At 48.7% G+C, this 18,422-nt stretch overlaps 1 protein-coding gene across 5 annotated transcripts in view; it reads right to left on the bottom strand.

Annotated features, from left to right (window-relative positions):
• HERC2 (HECT and RLD domain containing E3 ubiquitin protein ligase 2) overlaps positions 1-18,422 on the bottom strand; it is a 177,790-nt gene that overhangs the window by 95,569 nt on the left and 63,799 nt on the right. For all 5 annotated transcript variants that reach the window (XM_053913371.2, XM_053913370.1, XM_053913372.1 and 2 more), the window contains 9 exons: positions 16,302-16,530; positions 16,070-16,188; positions 12,362-12,540; positions 9,388-9,572; positions 8,109-8,264; positions 7,058-7,243; positions 4,959-5,129; positions 2,468-2,571; positions 1,059-1,209 (listed from right to left, as the gene is read on the bottom strand). In XM_053913371.2, coding sequence (XP_053769346.1) covers positions 1,059-1,209; positions 2,468-2,571; positions 4,959-5,129; positions 7,058-7,243; positions 8,109-8,264; positions 9,388-9,572; positions 12,362-12,540; positions 16,070-16,188; positions 16,302-16,530 — 1,480 coding nt within the window. The remainder of the gene's footprint in view (positions 1-1,058; positions 1,210-2,467; positions 2,572-4,958; positions 5,130-7,057; positions 7,244-8,108; positions 8,265-9,387; positions 9,573-12,361; positions 12,541-16,069; positions 16,189-16,301; positions 16,531-18,422) is intronic.

Raw genomic sequence — 18,422 nt, 5'->3', positions numbered from 1 at the left:
CGGTTTTTCCCACTGACCCGCAACCTGGGGCTCAGGGATGCACACATACAGAGCGCTGACTTAAGTTATACACAGGCTTCTAACTGCGTGGGTGGTCAGCACCCCGAAGCCCTGCACTGCTCAATGGTCATGTAATTACTCGATAATGCCTGTTGGATGGTTGGTGGACAGATGGATGGGGAAATGCACAAACGCATGAAGAAAAGCCCGTATTAGAAGAAATTTCATTACTGGCCCTGGCTGGTGTAGCTCAGTGGATTGAGCAATGGCCTGCAAACCAAAGGGTTGCCAATTCGATTCCCAGTCAGGGCACATGCCTGGGTTGTGGACCAGGTCCCCAGTAGGGGGCGCATGAGAGGCAACCACATATTGCTGGTTTCTCTCCCTCTCTTTTTCCCTCCCTTCCCTTCTCTCTAAAAATAATTATTTTTTTTAAAAAAGAAATTGAATTACTGTGGGTGATTACAAGGCTGCCATACCAAGCTATATTTGATTTGAGTGTGGCGAAAACAGAATACTGAAGCAGAACGGAACTCCCGACAGGAGAAGCTGATGCACGGAGCGTTGATTCCGGGGCACGCAGGCTGCTCACCACGGGCTGGGCCCATCCTTTAGAGCAGGGGTGTCGAACTCATTTTCACTAGGGGCCACTGCCTTCAAAGGGCCAAATGTAACTTTAGGACTGTATACATGTAACTACTCAACTGTCAAGCGAGAGCTCGGTGCTGCTGCCGGGTAGAAACAAGGCGCTGGGCCAGATAAAACAAGGTGGAGGGGCGGATTTGGCCCGCGGGCCTTGTGTTTGCCATCTGTGCGTTAGAGGGTGTGCGCGGGAGAACACACTCAGGACCCCCCTCTACACTTGTCGGCTCCCTCCGCTGCCACAGACGGTGACAGCAAGTGAATGCCACAGCTTGTTCTAACTACCTGTTGAGTCTCATTACCCTCCTTTTCATCATCAGCATCTTTGCCGATTCTTCCTCTCCTGCTCCCGCGGCCCATAAGGTGCAGCTGAAATAAACTGCCCATCTGTCAGCGGAAAACGAAAGTTTTCTTACTGGCACATTCGACCTCCACGGGCGACAGCGGCGTGCTCATAGCCAGGTAGGAGGCGTGCAACCCGAGTAGCAGGCCCAGGTTCCGCTCCGTGTCTATCAGAGGTGACGACAGGCTCCCCAGGTCTGGGATGGTGACGACTTCTTGGTCAGGCTGGGGAAGAGAAATGTCACCATCAGCCTGAGGACACAGGGTCAATGCAAACCATAAAACCCAGAGGAGCACCAGCTTCTATCCCCAGACCAGACGTGCGGCCATGAGGAAGAAGGCGTGTGCTCTGCGCCCCTGTTCCTACGTCTGCTCACGGTGAGCTCACACCCCTGGCAAAGTGACAGGAGCGGAAACCGCACACATCCTACAGGCGGACAGTGGCTGCTCAGGTCTGCGGGGATTGGTAGGGGGGGAAGCCAAAGAAAGTAAGCGACTTCCCTAGAGCAGGCCTTAGGCAGGGGTGTCAAACGTATTTTCACAGGGGCCACATCAGCTTCGCGGTTGCCTTCAAAGGGCCAGATGTAACTTTAGGGCTGTATAAATGTAACTACTCCTTAACTAGGGGCAAGGAGCTCAGTGCTGCCACCGGGTAAAAACAAGGTGCCGGGCCAGATAAAACAAGGTGGAGGGCCAATTTGGCCCGCAGGCCTTGTGTTTGCCACCCGTCCGTGATGGGATCAAGTAGAAGTCTCCAGAGTGACTGTATCCAACGCTTCAGAGAATATTACACGAAGACCCTGCAGCGAGACCTAAATAGGCCAAGCATTGCCGCGTCAGTCAACGGTGCCCGTGCGTGGAGGAAATAAATTCATGCAAATGGAAAAGACACAGTTGACATGAAAATAACCTTAAACTGTGCCTGTCGCACCAGACACATTTCAAATACAGTGCTTCAAGCCCTACCTTTGTTGTATTTAATAAACTTTACTGCCTCTATAGCCATACCTGGAAAGCCGATCCCAGTATATAAATACCAATGCATAGGAATAAGTAGAAAGGACCTATTTCTATTCTAACGGATTACACTACTAGATAGTTCTTCCCCCCAAAATATGGGACGTCATTAACCCCAAGACGGTAAATCCTTCCAAATTTCCACATAAGCTTACAATGAAATGATAAATACCAAACGTTAACCTGTCTATTATGTGTGGGAGTAGCCATGTTTCTTACAAGTTAATAATGTTAAAAGTCAGGTTTTAAGAGCAGTACATACATCATCAATCTGAACATGCATAAATGTAAATTTACTTATAAAAAGGCCTCTAGAGCATCTGTATGATTACCACGTAATGATACACCCACCCCCACCCCACAAAAGGCCTGGCCTCCATAGTTCCCGGTTAAAGCCACCCCGAGTCAATACACAGAGCAAGGCCGGGGCCGCCCGCCAGGTGGCGCTCGCCTCCCGCAGCCTCACCTCCAGGTAGTGGCCCACACAGAAGGCGTGCATGGACTCCCGCGTGTCTTCAAACTGGAGAGCGGCTTCCAGAGCTACCACTGGGTCTTCCCCGGCAAACTGAGCTGAAACAAATGACAAATTGACGTGATCCATACAATCTGCCCACACCGCCCCCCCCACAGAAACGGTGACAGGAAGTAGATTCAGATGGTTAATGATCTCTCACCCTCTCCCAGGGCTGCCTGGGCCAATTGAGAACCTGGAACACGTTCTAATAACTGTTGGAACAAAAAACTGTATAATGAGCAATGCTTCGAATGTACCTGAATTCCTTGACAGGAGAGACACCAAAATCATAGAGGGTTTAAAATGTGAAGGTTCAGGAGAAGCACCAAACCGATCACTGAAAATCCAAAAGCTTTTATACCGTGTTCAGGAATAGGAAGAATGAACATCATTAAAATGTCCATACTGCCCAGAACAATCTATAGATTCAACGCAATTCCTATCAAAACACCAATGGTGTATTTCACCGAACTAGAACAAATATTCCAAAAGTTTTTACGGAACCACAGAAGACCCCAAATAGCTTCAACGATCTTTACAAAGTTGAAGGTATCACACTACCTGATACCAAACTATGCCACAAGGCCATGGTAACCCAAACGACATGGTGCTGGCGTAAAAACAGACACATAGGTCCATGGCACAGAACAGAGAGCCCAGAAACAACTGCTTGCCTTTGTGGTCAATTAATACATGACAAAGGAGGCAAGAATACAGTGGGGTAAAGACACTCTCTTCCATAAATGGTGTCGGGAAAACTGGACAGATATGTGCCAAAAAATGAAACGTGACCACTTCCTCACACCATATAGAAGAATAAACTCAAAATAGATTAAAGACTTCAATGTAAGACTTAAAACCATAAAATTTCTAGAAGAAAACATAGGCAGTAAAATCTCTAACATTTCTCGCCCTGGCTGGTGTAGCTCGGTGGATTGAGTGCGGGCTGAGAACCAAAGGGTTGCCAGTTCGATTCTCAGTCAGGGCACATGCCTGGGTTGCGGGCCAGGTCCTCAGTACGGGGCGCACGAGAGGCAACCACACATTGATATTTCTCTCCCTGTCTTTCTCCTTCTCTTCCTCTCTCTCTAAAAATGAACAAATAAAATCTTAAAAAAAAAATCTCTGACATTTCTCGTAGTAACATTTTTTTCTGATCTTTCTTCTCAGGCAAAGGAGATAAAAGAAAAAAACTAAACAAATGGAACTACAGCAAACTAAAATGCTTTTACACAGCAAAGGAAACCTGCAACAAAATGAAAAGACAACCCACTGAATGGGAGAACGTATTGGCAATGATACATCTGCTAAGGGATTAGCACCCAAAATTTATAAAGAACTTACAGAACTCAAGTTAAAAAAAAAACAAAAAAACACAATCCAATGAAAAACTGAGCAAAGGACCCAAATCGACACTTTTCCGCAGAAGACATACAAATGGCCAACAGATACGTGAAAAGATACTCAATGTCACTGATCATCAGAGATGCAAATTAAAAGCACACTGAGATACCACCTCCCACCTGTCAGAATGGCCACCATCAATAAATCCACAAACAGCAAGTGTTGGAGAGGATGTGGAGAAAGGGGACCCTCATGCAGTGTTGGTGGGAATGCAGACTGGTGCATCCCCCGTGGGAACCAGTATGGAGGGACCTCAAAATATTAAAAATGGAACTGTCTTTATAACTGACCCAATCTTTACAGTTTGGGGAATGTATCCAAAGAAACCCCGATCACTAACTCAAAAGAATATATGCACCCCCACCTTTACTGCAGTGTTATTTATAATAACCAAGATTCCGAAGCAACCAAACTGCCCATCAGTAGATGAGTGAATTAAAAAAGCTGTGATATATTTACATAATGGAATACTCCTTGTCTGCTTTAAAAAAAAAAAAAAAAAAAGGAAATCTTAACTTTTGCAACAGCATGTGTGGACCCAGACAGCATTATGTTGAGTGAAATAAACCGGTCAGAGAAAGACCATACGATTTCACTTATATGTGGAATCTAATGAGCAAAATAGAGACAGACTCACAGACACAGAGGACAGACGGACAGCGGTCAGAGGGGAGGAGGACTGGGGGCTGGGTGAAAAGGGGAAGGGGTTAAACAAAAAATAAAAAACCTCACAGGCAGAGACTATGGTGATGACCAGAGGGAAGCGGGGTGGGGAGCAGTTCCAAGGGGATAAAGGGGGGACACGTGGAGAGGGAATGAAGGAGAATAGACTTTGGGCGGTTAACACACAACACGATATACAGCTGATGTAGTACGGAATTGCACACTTGGAAGTTACATGATTTTATAAACCAATGTAGCCCCGATAAAGTTACTTAAAATGCATACATATATGTATAAAAGAAAGGAAAAGCCTCACGTGTTGCTTAAAATGACGCAGGCTACAGCGTCCAGCCCTGCAAGAAAGGCGAGCCCTTACCGAGAATGCTGCTGCCGGTAAGGGACTGGGCCTGGAAGTCCTTAATGTCGTACACTTTCCCGTCGATGACGGTCCAGAAGCCCCCGTCTTTATTGTGGTTCTCCAAGTCAGCTTTGCGAATGAGGGTCACCTCCTCATTGTTTCTACAGTTCTGTCCCGTAAAAAACGACTCTGCATATAGAGAGACCATCATCAATCAATCGGTCGATGCATAGATATAATGACTAGAACTGTGTGGAAGAAATACAAGGGGAAACAGCCAAATTCACAACCAGAACAGGAGAGTAACACACCGCCCGACGTGCAAAAGTTCAGCAAGGACACGGAGTGATTTTAAACAAACAGAAACACCACCACGGCAGCAGCATTTGCAAACCTGACCCTAGACCAGGCAACAGAGGAAATTACAACAATTTCAAAGATTTACTGTTACAGAGCGTGTGCGCTGACCACGATGTGGTTAAATTAGAATAGGCAACAAAATAAAATAAAAATCCTCTATAGACTTGAAAACTGTGAAATGTATTTATAAGTCACCCAAAATTCCCAGAAAAAAAATGACTGTGGAAATTAGAAAATGCATGGAAATAAACAATACTGACATCCAGCTGAATGTACGTTTGATGGCATTTATAGCTTTAAATGTATGTGTTAGGAAAAAAAGAAAAGCAAAAAAAGTAAGTAAGTTAATGAACATCAAGTCAGTAAAGTTCTACAAGTTCATAATGATACTCCAAAAAAGTCACTGGTCCCCTTTGGAAGCCCTAGGATGCCAACTGAGTATTGTGAAAACTGGTCACAGGGAAGTGGGGGAATGAGAGACCGGAAGCACTTATCAACCAACTGCAACCTGGAGAACTTTTTATTTTTTAATCTTTTTTTTAAAGATTTTATTTATTTTTCTTTTTAGAGAGAGGAGAAGGGAGGAAGAAAGGAAGGTAGAGAAACACCCATGTGTGGTTGCCTCTCGCATGCCCCCTACTGGGGACCTGGCCCACAACCCAGGCATGTGCCCTGACTGGGAATCGAACCGGTGATCCTTTGGTTCACAGGCCTGTACTCAATCCACTGAGTGACACCAGCCAGGGCCAAAAACAGGCTTTAAAATGAGTGAGTGGGAACTGCTGATCCAATTAAATGCCCTCAAGCATACTTTGTATAAAGACAAAACAACAAATACCCATTTAGTTCACAAAAGTAGGTGAATGATGCTAAAAATATAAAAGAGTGCTACATTATAAAACGTAAAAACCACACCCAACAATCTAAGACCACCTTCCTTGGGACGACTGCTAGTGGGAGAGAAACAGCCCACCTGGCTTGAGCTTCCCTATAAAAGGTGGTTTTTTTTTTAATTTTTAGAGATGAATTATTAATTGGAAAGTACTATACAATTATAATGTAAAGCTTGTTTTGGCCACTTTTTCCAATTTAAAAAGGTGTGCAATTGATCAAAATATTTACTTGTATCATAATAATTTCAGATCCGATGGCCTCAATTCCCCCTCCTCACTTTGGGAATTTAGTATTGCCCAGATGTGGCCTCCTGGTAATAAAATGAAAAGCCGGACCACAACTTCAACTAATTCCATGAGTCCAGGAAGTCGAAACCATTGAGAGTGTGGTTACGGAGACTCAAAACGTCCAGGTAAGAAGACAAGTCTCGTCCCACAAGGGTAGGGTGAGCACTCCAGGCAGCGGCTGGGACGGGGAGCGCCTGGCCGACCCAGGGCCTGCACCCGCACTGCTATCAGATGACACTAACGGTGCAGAAAGTCACCGGCTGCCTCCAAACCTGCACCTACCGAAGCACCTCCACGGCCCCTTCGGGAGACACCCAGGGAAGGGTTTCCCAGGGCTTTTAAAGCCATCCGCTTCAGGACATCACAGCTATTTCTAAGAGAAAAGCGTTCCTTAAATGCAACCTAAATGTCTCCTGACTGAAATCATCTCCACTGTCCTCTTAGCGCTACCACCAGCGGTAAAAACAGCAGGTACAAGGTCTTCCCGATCGCCGAGTCTTTCCGATGGAGAGGCCAGACCAGGCCAGACCAGGGCAGAGCCTGCTCAGAAGAGCCCCGTGCGTGAAGGTGCCGTACCCATGATGCCGGGCCACGCCAACTCTTCCTGGTCGTCTCTCTCCTTCCCCGGCGCCAGGTCATTGAAGCGGTCCAGCTGCTCTAAGAGGCCGCCCAGCAGCGGGACTGCGCCGGCCTCCTGCATGAGACTGGCGTTTTTACTGAGTAGAAGGACGATGGAAACTACAAGTTCTGGAAGGAGGACACCTAGAGAGGAAAAGGCAAAAAAATTTTAAAAAGCACTGAGATTTAAACAAAAGCGGTTTATCCTAGAGAAAACCAGTTTATCTGCCTGCTCGATGTTTAAATTCTGAAAAATCACAAAATACGGAATGTCAGTCCCGTAGTTCTACGGGAGTATTTTATCTTTCATTTTGAAAGAGACAGATAGAGATGTCAAATAGGACCCTTTGAGTTACAAGAACATATTTCAAAACCACTGTTTCAACGCAAAAGTATTAACTAAAATCTTTTATTCAGAGAAAGAAAGTGTCTACAACTAGTTTACTATCGGGAAAAAAGCACTCAATATTCCTCATCTACTGTCACAGAATTAAGTTGAAAAATATTAAGCAATATCGGAATTTATAAAGGTCCTGAAAGGGGCAACAGATTTTTTAAAGATATTATTTATTATTTTTAGAGAGAGGGGAAGGGAGGGAGACAAGGAAACATCAGTGTGTGGTTGCCTCTCATGCGCCCCCTACTGGGGACATGGCCCACATGTGCCCTGACTGGGAATCGAACCAGCGACCCTTTGGTTTGCAGTCTGACACTCAATCCACTGAGCCACACCAGCCAGGGCTGGGGCAACTAATTTTTATGCGGCTGAAACCGAACTAGACAATCACCACGGAACTCATTACTGGAGTGTCAATAATGGATATGACTCTAAGCCACTGATCATATTTACAGTGGTCTGATTCCAGTACCAGGTTGCTCAACAAGGTAATTGGCAGTAACGTACCCACAGAACAAAGGGCAAAGGGCAGCGGGTTACCAGGCAATGACAAATTGTAACTCTCATCACTCTCTGAAAATAACGTGCGCAGGCAGCAGACAGGAACCGTACCAGTGAAGTCCCCTTCCACGATGCTGGCCACCTCGGCAAAGTGGCGCCAGCTGGCGGACGCGATGCTGGCGGCCACAGGCAGAATGTCCCCGATGTGGGTGCACAGGAGGGCCGTGTACTTCTTCAGCAGGGAACCCACCCCCATGAGCTCGGGACCTTGGAGGAGGAGTAAGAAAATGTCATGTTCGCTACTCAAATTCACTTTGTAAATAAAGTGACTGACTCACTCCTTCGCTATCACCTACAATAACTTCGGCTGATTTACATCACACCATTTGAAACACAGTGCATTGGGTTATGATGATTTTCAGGCGCTGTCCTAGCCAGTACCTAGAAACCCTGGGTACGTAAACACTAATGTCATAATTTAGAGTTTTTCTTAAAGCCTTATGTTAACTATACGATGTTAACTACGTCCAGGTCTTAACGCTTGTCAATTATTCCCAATGAACTAAGGTGTCCTTCGATCTCATAAAGTTGCGACTTTTCTCCCTCCACGGTTCCTGCTAGCTTTTCAGTCCCTGTGACTTCATGTCTTCGAGACGGTCACCTCTTTTAGACCTGAAGCTCCCTTATTTCAGTCTGAAACCGTCCATCATCTACAAGAGCCTCATTCTTTGCAGGAGGTAACTAAGTTAGTGTAGAACAGACTAGCTCTGAAAAAACTAACAAGAGCAGGAAGGCTCTCCATCCGTGACAGAGAGCTAGCTTCGGGAGAGCCACAAGGGGCCTCTCTCTGTGCCCCGCAGAGCAGGGCACTCACATATTGTCCTATTTTAATCCTTGTAGGCTCCCTCAGCTGTCACCCCAATTCTGCAAGGGAGCAATCAATCAGCAGCCCCCAGCAGACCGAGTCCCCAGGCCACCAGCCAATAAACCAGAACTACAACTGAGACCCAGTCTGGCCCCAGTGCTGACTCACCCCTCCCACTCCCTCTACCCCGCTTCCCAGCGTGACGCGCATGTGCGGTGGCACCATTCTCTTCCCACACTACGTCAGTCCCAATCCGTTCATCACTGACACGTGCAATGAGTGTGGCAAATCGCCCACCAGACTAACCTGGGTGGAAAGAAAGGATGCTATTTGTGGTGTCTAAGGGAATGTAATGTTAAGACAACGAGATTAAAAACACTGATGAGTCTAAGACAGAAGGATTCATCAGAAAAAAGTGGATTTCCACAGTACGAGAAACGCGCATCTGCACGGGCACAACAGGCAGTACAGGCAGGTCAGGAAAAGCCTGACACTTACAAGACATTAACATGCTAGGCAACTTACTAGGAACCTCTGCCATCTGACAGATACTTTCTCCTGGGTACAGTTTACTGATAAGTAGGCGCTGAAACCGCAGCAGCAAGTCCAAGGACGCAGATCTGTCCCGACTCTGCTGCTCGAAGTCCATACATGATGAAATGCGCCGGGCCACGTCTTTCAATCTGGCCACCGTCTGGGAAGCGATGTTTCTATGCAGGTGTGAGAGAAGTGCGAAATGAAGCGAGTTATGTGTGTTTTAGACAGTGAAGGTGTCTTTCAAAATCACGACACACTGAAGTCAGAAACAGGCTGTGACCTGCAGCTGGTCTGTCCCCCCACAGTGTCAGGGGTGCCTGTAATGGCTCAGTCTCTGCCCAAAGTGAGCAGGAGGCAGAGAGGACGTGGGAGATAGGACGCTGCCCTCCGCTCTGCAAACGGGCCCCTGTGGGCTGCATGGGAGGTTCCAGGGTGATAGAAACTCCCATACAGCCCCTGGGAAGGAACAACTGTGTAGTCACTTTTTGACCAAGGCTGCATTCCTGAAGACAAGAATCGCTCGCATTTCTGTGTCTGCCTCTCACGTCTGACTTCAGACTTTTGAGGAGCACCCAGGGGCACCACGTGGGGATCCTCAAGGCTCACAGAGTACAGACGAAAGAGGACGAAAGTGGGTAACTGACCCAGCTCAGGGTCACGGGTGTTTGGAGAATATGACAGCAAGGAAAGAAGCAGAGGCTCCAATTTTGATGTGAGCCAAGGACCATCAACCAGGGGGAAGAAGGAGAAGAAACGCGTGTCCCGGAAGGTCCCCGTGGGACAGCGGTCAGCAATCCGGCTCCCTGAGCAGAATGCAAAGAACGGACAGGGTGGTCCAGCAGAGAAGGGAGCAAGGCGAGGCAGGGACGGAGTGCCAGGCCGCGGGGACTACGCCTGTAATGCTGAGCCACTGGGGTCCCGCGAGGAGAGTGGCCTCCTGTTTGTGCGGGGGGTGGGGAAGTAACTCTGACGTCACTGTGAAGGCAGATGAGAGGGGACCGGATCACCAGATGAGACATGCCGCCCAGGGGTGGTCCAGTGCCAGGTGGGAAAGCCTGATGCCCGGCATGTGAAGAGAAGGGGGGATTGGGTATAGCCCTGGGGCTGCTGTCAGAGAAGCCCTATCACGCAGCCCCCTCCCAGCCAGGAGGGTGAGGGCCAGCGGGTTGACCCCTGGGACGGCCACAGGGCGGGCGAGTCGGGGCCTCTGCACGATACCAGGCGGCGGGCAGGCACTCTGCTGCACGCGTGGGATCCCTGATGGGGCGCAGGTTTGAGGACGACCTGTCCATGGCACCCGGCACGAACAGCAGTGTAGTGGGGACAGACAGAAGCAGGGGACACCAGGGCTCCCCCCAGCTCTCCAGCTTGTATGCAGAGCCGCTGAGAGCCTGGGCTCCGCCTACTCTCCCATCCTGCACCAAACAAAGGTGGGCGCGCCGACCCACCAGTCTGCTTGGTGCTGGGTTGCCACCCTGATAACCCAGGTCTTAGCTTCTTCCCACCACCAACCACACTGAGTTAATTCACTAGACTTCCAGGTGTTATACTAAAGATCAGAATGTGCAAAATACTGATCAAAGGAAATATTCACAGATTAGAAAAACTCCAAAATTAGAAAAAGGGTTTTTAGTGTCAGCACTTACTAAACTCTATGTGAGGAACTTGCTCGAAAACTCCCTTTTGTTTTTTTTAATTTTTAAAATTATTATTAATTTTAGAGAGAGGGGAGGGGAGGAGAAAGAAAGGGAGAGAAACAGCAACGTGAGAGAGAAACATATCAATCGGTTGCCTCTCCGACAGGGGATAGGGACCCAACCCACAACCCAGGCGTATACGCACTGACTGAGAACTGAACCAGTGACCTTTCAGTCTGCAGGACGACACCCAACCCACTGAACCACACCAGCTGGAGCTAAACACCCCCTCTTCTAAAAGTTCACTGTGTGCCCACCCTGGCTGGTGTAGCTCAGTGGACTGAGTGCTGGCCTGCAAACCAAAGCATCACAGGTTTGATTCCCAGTCAGGGCACATGCCTGGGTTGCAGGCCAGGTGCCCAGTAGGGGGTGCTCAAGAGGAAACTACACATTGATGTTTCTCTCCCTCTCTTTCCCCCTCCTTTTCCCCTCAAAAAATAAATAAATAAAATCTTTTAAAAAATAAATAAATAAAATAAAAGTTCACTGTGAGCCCAGGCGCACCAGCCGCTGCTGCTCTGGACGCACACACAGAGGCTCCTGCTGCCGGGACCTGGCTGCCTGAGCCCGCCCATAGGCCTCTCCTGTCTCAGTGCATGGACGACAAACCAGGAGCCAGCTCCCACAGGGCAGACTCTGTCACAGAGCGGGGCAGTGCCCAAAGCCGTCAGCAGCTGCCCTCCTCCTCCCTTTCTGAATGGAAGGCATGGAAGGGCCTGTGGACATCCCTCGACAACCACGTGGGACCGCTTCCGCCCTTGTCAATGTCAGCCTCTGTGTGTGTCCTGAGTCGGACCGAGTCTCACCTCTTCCTGATGAATCCTTCAAAACCCATGCTCGCCATTCTTTTACTTACTTCAACTTCCACACTCACGTTTGTCTCACAAAGCAACAGGTGCAGAAGACGACGCGCAGAATGAGGCAATGGCACAACCAGCTTTTTAAAAGGCGACCTGACCTCCACGATTTCTGTGTGCTCCTGCCTGCTCGGGAACGAGGGCAAGAATCTCCTCCCGGGTTTGTCGCACAACCCAATCTTCTCCGAGTGAAAGTTGTTAGTGTCTCCAGCTCTCCCTCCTACAGCGCTCCAGCCTGCCCTCTTGTCGGTACTCAAGATTCTGCTCTTTATTATCCTAAAGCCTACCCGAGGTGATTTTCAGAGTATTTCCTCAACAGCCAAACACATTTTTGAGACCCTAGTTCCCAACTCGACTATCTTCATATGAAAGCAACAATCCCGTTAAAACATATCTAATACCATTTACCTAAGAAGCTGTTGAATGAGCTGAACCAGAGGCAAGCACTGTTTTCCAGAAGATTCATAGATGCCTGTGTTAATAAGGTCTTTATCCAACGGAGTCCTACTTCTGTGAAATGTCGAGGCATTTGCTTCCTGTTCGTCAATTTCTTTTTCCTTCTGGGCTTCTTTTTTGGCCTCGATGTCCTATAATTCATAAAACAGAGTCCGGTTACCAGTTATCTTAGGAACAGGTGTGGAGACACCCTGGGCTGAGCCCTGGTCCCACAGCCCGGCTGTCCCTTCGCCAACTCACACACCAGGAGACACTGGCCCACGCCCACCTGCTGAAATTCTGTCGCTCTGCTGCTCAGTTGCTGGACCTAGAAACCCAATATCCAGGCTGCCAGTGCTGATGGTCCCCAGCCCCCTCCTGGGACGTCCCTAAAATCCTGACCCCTGCTGCTGGCGCTCACAGACACCCCAGGTGATCTGCGCAAGCACACAGTTTGTCTGCTTGGCAGACGTCAACAACAAGGCGCAGAATGAAAGGATGTATTCCCAAGTCATATATCAGGAAAGAGACACGTGTCCAGAATGCAGAGCAAATCCTTATAGCTCAACAGTTCTAGCGACCCGATTTAAAAACAGGCAAAGGATTGCAAGACGTGGTGTCTTCAGACAAGATAAACAAGTGGTGGATAAGCACAGGAAAGGATGCTTGACGGTCAGCCACCGTCGGCAATGCCTGGGTGACTACACGGAACACAGTGGAGAGAGGCAAGCACTGGCAAGGGTGTGGAGACACGGGGACCCCCACGCACTGCGACTGAAAGGTAAAACGGCGCGGCCATGTACGGAAGCCATCGGGCCATTCCTCGGAACACTGAACTAACACCCCACTCCACGGCACAAGTGTGCAGCCGTAAGAAATAAAAACGTATGTCTGCGCAGCAACTCACAGATGAGTGTTCCTAACAGCATCCTTCATGATTTAACGGTGGAAACAACCCAAAGACCATCAGCTGATGAACGGGTAAACGCAACGCGCTGTATCCACACAAAGGGATGTCGTTGGGCAAGTTAAAAAAAACACAGTGCAACAGAGATGCTGCAACCTGGATGCACTTGGAAAACACTACGCAGGGTGAAAGAAGCGAGACACAAAAGGCCACAAATTGCAGGAATCCGTTTCTGTGAAAGGTGCTAAACAGGAAGTAGGCAGAGACAGGAAGTGGATCCGTGGTGGTCAGCAGCTGGGTGAGTGGGGGTGGGGCGTGTCTGGTAGGAGACACAGAGCCGCCCTGTGGACTGAGGGGAACGTTCTGAGATCACAGAGCAGCGGCGGTATGGCCACTCTGCGAATACACAAGACAAATCACTGAGTTATACACTAAAACCAGTGGATCTTACAGTATGTGTTTGTGAAGTATATCTCAGTAAAAGCAAGTACTAACAAGGAGGGGTATCTTTCGCCAATCTAATGAAAGCAATATGCCTGAGGACCTACTGTGTACCAAGCATTGTTCCAGTAACCAAATTTACCGTGAAAAAGTGACACTCTTTCTTTCTGGGCTTCTGTTCTAATGTGAAAAGCCAGAACCCCCTAAACACTAAGAAAAGCCCTCCCCAGTCCTGGGGAGTCCAGGACAAGGACCTCGCCTCAGTGGCGGGGATGAACGAGACCACCCAGTCCTACAGATAGAAAGGCAACGCGGGAAGCTTTGAATGAGTGTGCTTTTGACCCAGCAAGTTCAAGTCTAGAATTTTTCCCTAATCATCATTCTCATACTCAGTAGCTGATAATCTACAGGAACTAAAAATGAACGTACAGAGGTCAAGTCTAAACCCTCAATGGTCAGCAATGGGAAGTTGTTAGTTGTTTAAAAAAAAAGAAGTGATCCCTCTTCCAGATGACAGACTGCCCCAACGCAACCAGACAAACGGACACAGCAGCAGCATGGACAGTGAACACGGCTGATGAGTGAGGAAGATGCAGTCATACAGCGGTGAGACCGATTCCGGCATCATTATCAAGATCAGCAGTAAACACGTGCATCTTTGAAACTCTGGAAGACTACGCACCAAAACTATTAACAATGGTTATTCTGAAATGACAGGGGTTTTCGTTTGCTTTTACCGTTCTGTAGCTTCGAAACACTTCTGTTTTAAAATAAATGGCCTTCTGGTTACTTTTTGGCACCTTGATTATTGTGGCAGAGGTCACAATCGGCGTGTCTCTGTAGCTGTCCCCCACTCCCGGAAGGTCGGTCTCTCTCTCCCCCGCAGGAAACCCAGAATAAACATCTGCGACCTGAATGAACAGGCTCCACAAACACTGCAGAGGTCACATCACAGCGCCTGCCTGGCCCCCGCGTGGTCCCCAGCTCGCTGCCTGTGCGCTCCCGGTGCCCGCATCGGGCCAGCTGCCGCATGGGGCCTCGTGGGGCCCAGGACGAGAAGGCAGAGGCTTGGAGGCAGCAAACCTGCCACACACTGGTCACGACACCTCAGCAAATCTCTGCACGTCTATGGCACTTACGTCCCCGTCTAAAAAGTGCAATTTTAAAGGAACTTTTTCCACGGGACATGGCTGACAAGGTAAAAAGAGAAAAAGAAAATAAAGCACAGTGCCCGGAAAAGAACAGGGAGGCAAAGAATCCCCATTCTTTGCAACGTGATCACTTAGGATTTCTTCTCATGTTCCTCAATTTAATCCAAGTATTTGCCTGTTTTCTTTCTTTTTTTAAGATTTTATTTATTTATTTTTAGAGAGTGGGGAAGGGAAGGAGAAAGAGAGGGAAAGAGACATCAATGTGTGGTTGCCTCTTGAGCGCCCCCTACTGGGGAAGCTGGCCCTCAACCCAGGCATGTGCCCTGACTGGGAATTGAACCCACCACCCTTTGCTTCGCAAGCCTGCACTCAATCCACTGAGCCACACCAGCCAGGCTTGACTCTGTTTTCAAAGACACTTCATCTGACTTTGTCAATGTAAGTTTTCAAATCAAAGGTAATACAATGAAAGCAACAAAAGAAGCTATTATAATGGCCAATAAGCACATGCAGATACAAATGAGAACCAAACCACCCAAGAAGAGGTCAAGTTCAGAAGGTTGACACCCTCGGGTCCCACAGTGAGGTCAAGACGGAGCGCGAGCTCCCTCCAGGCTGGGCCGGGTGCAAAGGGCGCAGCTACTCTGGGCTCTCAGGCAGCCCAGGACGCAGCAGATTCTCACTCAGAGTCCTCGCTAAAGAGAAAAGGTGTGTGCCCACTGGAGGCCTCTGCACGGCGTGGTCAGAGCAGCCTTTCAAAGTCAGAAGCCCTGTGACGTCTATGAAAGTGAGAGCAGACAGACAGAGGGCCACACGCACGAACAGCAAGGGCAAAGTGCAGACACATACAGCAGAGATGGCTCGGACGCCCGTTACCTAGGCCAGTGCAGCAGACACAACAGAGCGCATGCGCTACAACTCTGTCCACATCATTTCCACGGGCACTTAAAGTGGGTGCATTTAATCATGCTTCATATCCCAATAAAAATGTTTACACTAGCAAAAGACTTGAATCACCAAAAATACTGCGTTGCTACTGAAAGCCTTATTTGAGTTTTTCAGTAATTATGGCAAAAGGCTGCTTGTTATTCCTTCACGAGCAGCAGCCGGGCGTTCCAGCCTCGTCTCCCCACTGGAAGGACCGCCTCCTCGGCTCCCACACACACGCCCCTGGGGCCGTACCTGGATCTCTGCAGTGATGGCCGCATTCAAGGCCGACTCTAAGCCCCCGTCAGCCATCAAGCTGCCCACCAGGAGATCGATCATGAAGCGGCGGCCTGGACTCACGTTAACTTCGTTGCCTGAAATTGGAAGAGGGAAAGAGTTTTCGGCCATGTGAGCTGACGCCCTGTCCTGCCCGCACCCTTCCCTGCTTCCCCCCCAGCCCCACCCCCTGGCTCCCCACCCAGCCCACCTGCACAGGGCAGGAGCGCAGAGAGAGCCCGGGCCCGCTCCTCGGCCGTGGGCAGCAGCACCGACCACCCGCTCTGCAGCACGGCCTGTGCAGCCGCCTGCACTGTGCCCAGCACGCCCGCACTGCTGGCCAGGGCCACCACCGTCTGCTTCAGGCTGCCCAGCAGGACGCTGCCCAGACCCAAACCAAGCACCTCCGGGTCAACCTGGTGGCTGATGGCAGCATGCAACTGAAATGACAGAAACAATCCTCACTCAGAAACCCTAAAAGCAAGTGGGCTTCCAATCTCATTAGACCCGTAATTCCTTCAGTTGAGTTTCATTCAAATAATAAAGGAAAAACTTCCAGTGTCTGTATTTGTAAAACTAGACTGGAAACTTTGAGCCATAGTGGTTGAGAATCCATAGTAAGGTATTTTGTGAGAGAAGTCTTTTTTTTTTAATTGGTTTATTGTTGTTCAAGTATAGTTGCCTGGATTTACCCCCAATCACTATCCCCAGACCCCAGGCACCCCCACCTCCCTCCCCTGATTCCACCCCGCCTTGGTTTTGCCCATGAGTCCTTTATAGTTGCTCCTGAAAACTCTTCCCCCCATTATCACCTCCCACCTCCCCTCTGGTTACTGTCAGATTGTTCTTAATTCCAGTGTCTCTGGTTCTATTTCACTTGCTTGTTTGTTTTGTTGATTAGGTTCCTGTAAAAGAAATGTTTAAAACCCAACTATAAATACTTACATGGAACACCTGTACACTGAAAACGAACAGAGGTTAAACCACGTGGAAACAACCACCTCCACCCCACCCCCAACCATCTGCACCAGACATAGAGAAACAGTGAATATATGACAGTGAAAAAATTGTTAAAAGATGTACAGCCAAGGTGCAAACCGGAACTCAGACGGGCACACCCAGCAGGTGCCGAGAGGCTCTGCGCCTGAGACCCAAACTGCCTGCAGCGGCCCTCGGAACCCGAGCTTCTGCAGAAGGCTGGGAGCCGCTCAGGATCACCTACCTCCCAGCCAGGTCCTGAGGGCAACACTCTGCCCATACACAGCTCTGGGTAAGACAGAGCCCACAAAAGAATCAGAGAACCGGCTGCCCTGGGACCACGTGTGAAATCAAATGTACACCGACCACCTGGGTACAGATATCCTGAGTCAAGAATCAAACACCGAAACTCATCGAGAGCCTGAGAAACTCCTGGAAGCCAGGAGGTGCAGATACGAAACCTCTGTCTGGGGACGTCTCACAGCCAAGGGCAAAGGGATCTGCCCAGTACACACCCCCCAGAAATCGGCCTCACACGAATGGGTCACCACGGGGGAGAGTACAGGCAAAGAGGCAAAGGACATGCCCCAAGAGGTGGCAGCAATAAAAAACTGGAATGAAGCCATCAAATAAGTGAATGTTCTCAGAGATCAAGGAAGGGAGGGAGCCCAGAAGAGGAGGATCTCATAAGCAAAATAAAAGCCTTGGAAAAGCCCCAAATAAAAATTCAAAAAATGAGGAAAAGAGCCACTGGAATAAAAGCCTCAAGGATGCAAAGAGGCCCCCTCCGAGACACATCATAATTAAAATGCCAAAGGTTAAAGGTAAAGAGAGAACCTTAAAAGCAGCCAGAGAAAAGCAGTTCGTTACCTAAAGGAGCGTTCTCATAAGACTGTCAGCTGATTTCTCAACAGAAACTATGCAAGCTAAAGGGACTGGCAAGAAGCATCCAAAGTCGTGAAAAGTAGTACTTAAACCAAGATTGCTCTACGCAGCAAAGCTATCACTTAGAATCAAGGGACAGATAAAGAGCTTCCCAGACAAGAAAAAGCTAAAGAAGTTTTATCACCAATATTATATGAAATGTCAATGGGATTTCTTTAAGAAGAAACACATTAAAAAATATGAACATAATGGCAATAAATACATATCTATCAAATTGAATTAAAAAACAAAATAAGCCCTGGCTGGTGTGGCTCAGTGGACTGAGCACTGGCCTGTGAACCAAAGGGTCACGGGTTCAATTCCCAGTCGGGGCACATGCCTGGGTTGCAGGCCGGGTCCCCAGTAGGGGCCACAAGAGAGTCAACCACACACTGATATTTCTCTCCCTCTCTTCCTCCCTCCCATCCCC

This window comes from Desmodus rotundus, chromosome 10 (genome assembly GCF_022682495.2).
Source record: "Desmodus rotundus isolate HL8 chromosome 10, HLdesRot8A.1, whole genome shotgun sequence".
Classification (NCBI taxonomy): Eukaryota; Metazoa; Chordata; class Mammalia; order Chiroptera; family Phyllostomidae; genus Desmodus; species Desmodus rotundus.
This window is presented reverse-complemented; position numbering and strand designations above follow the sequence as displayed.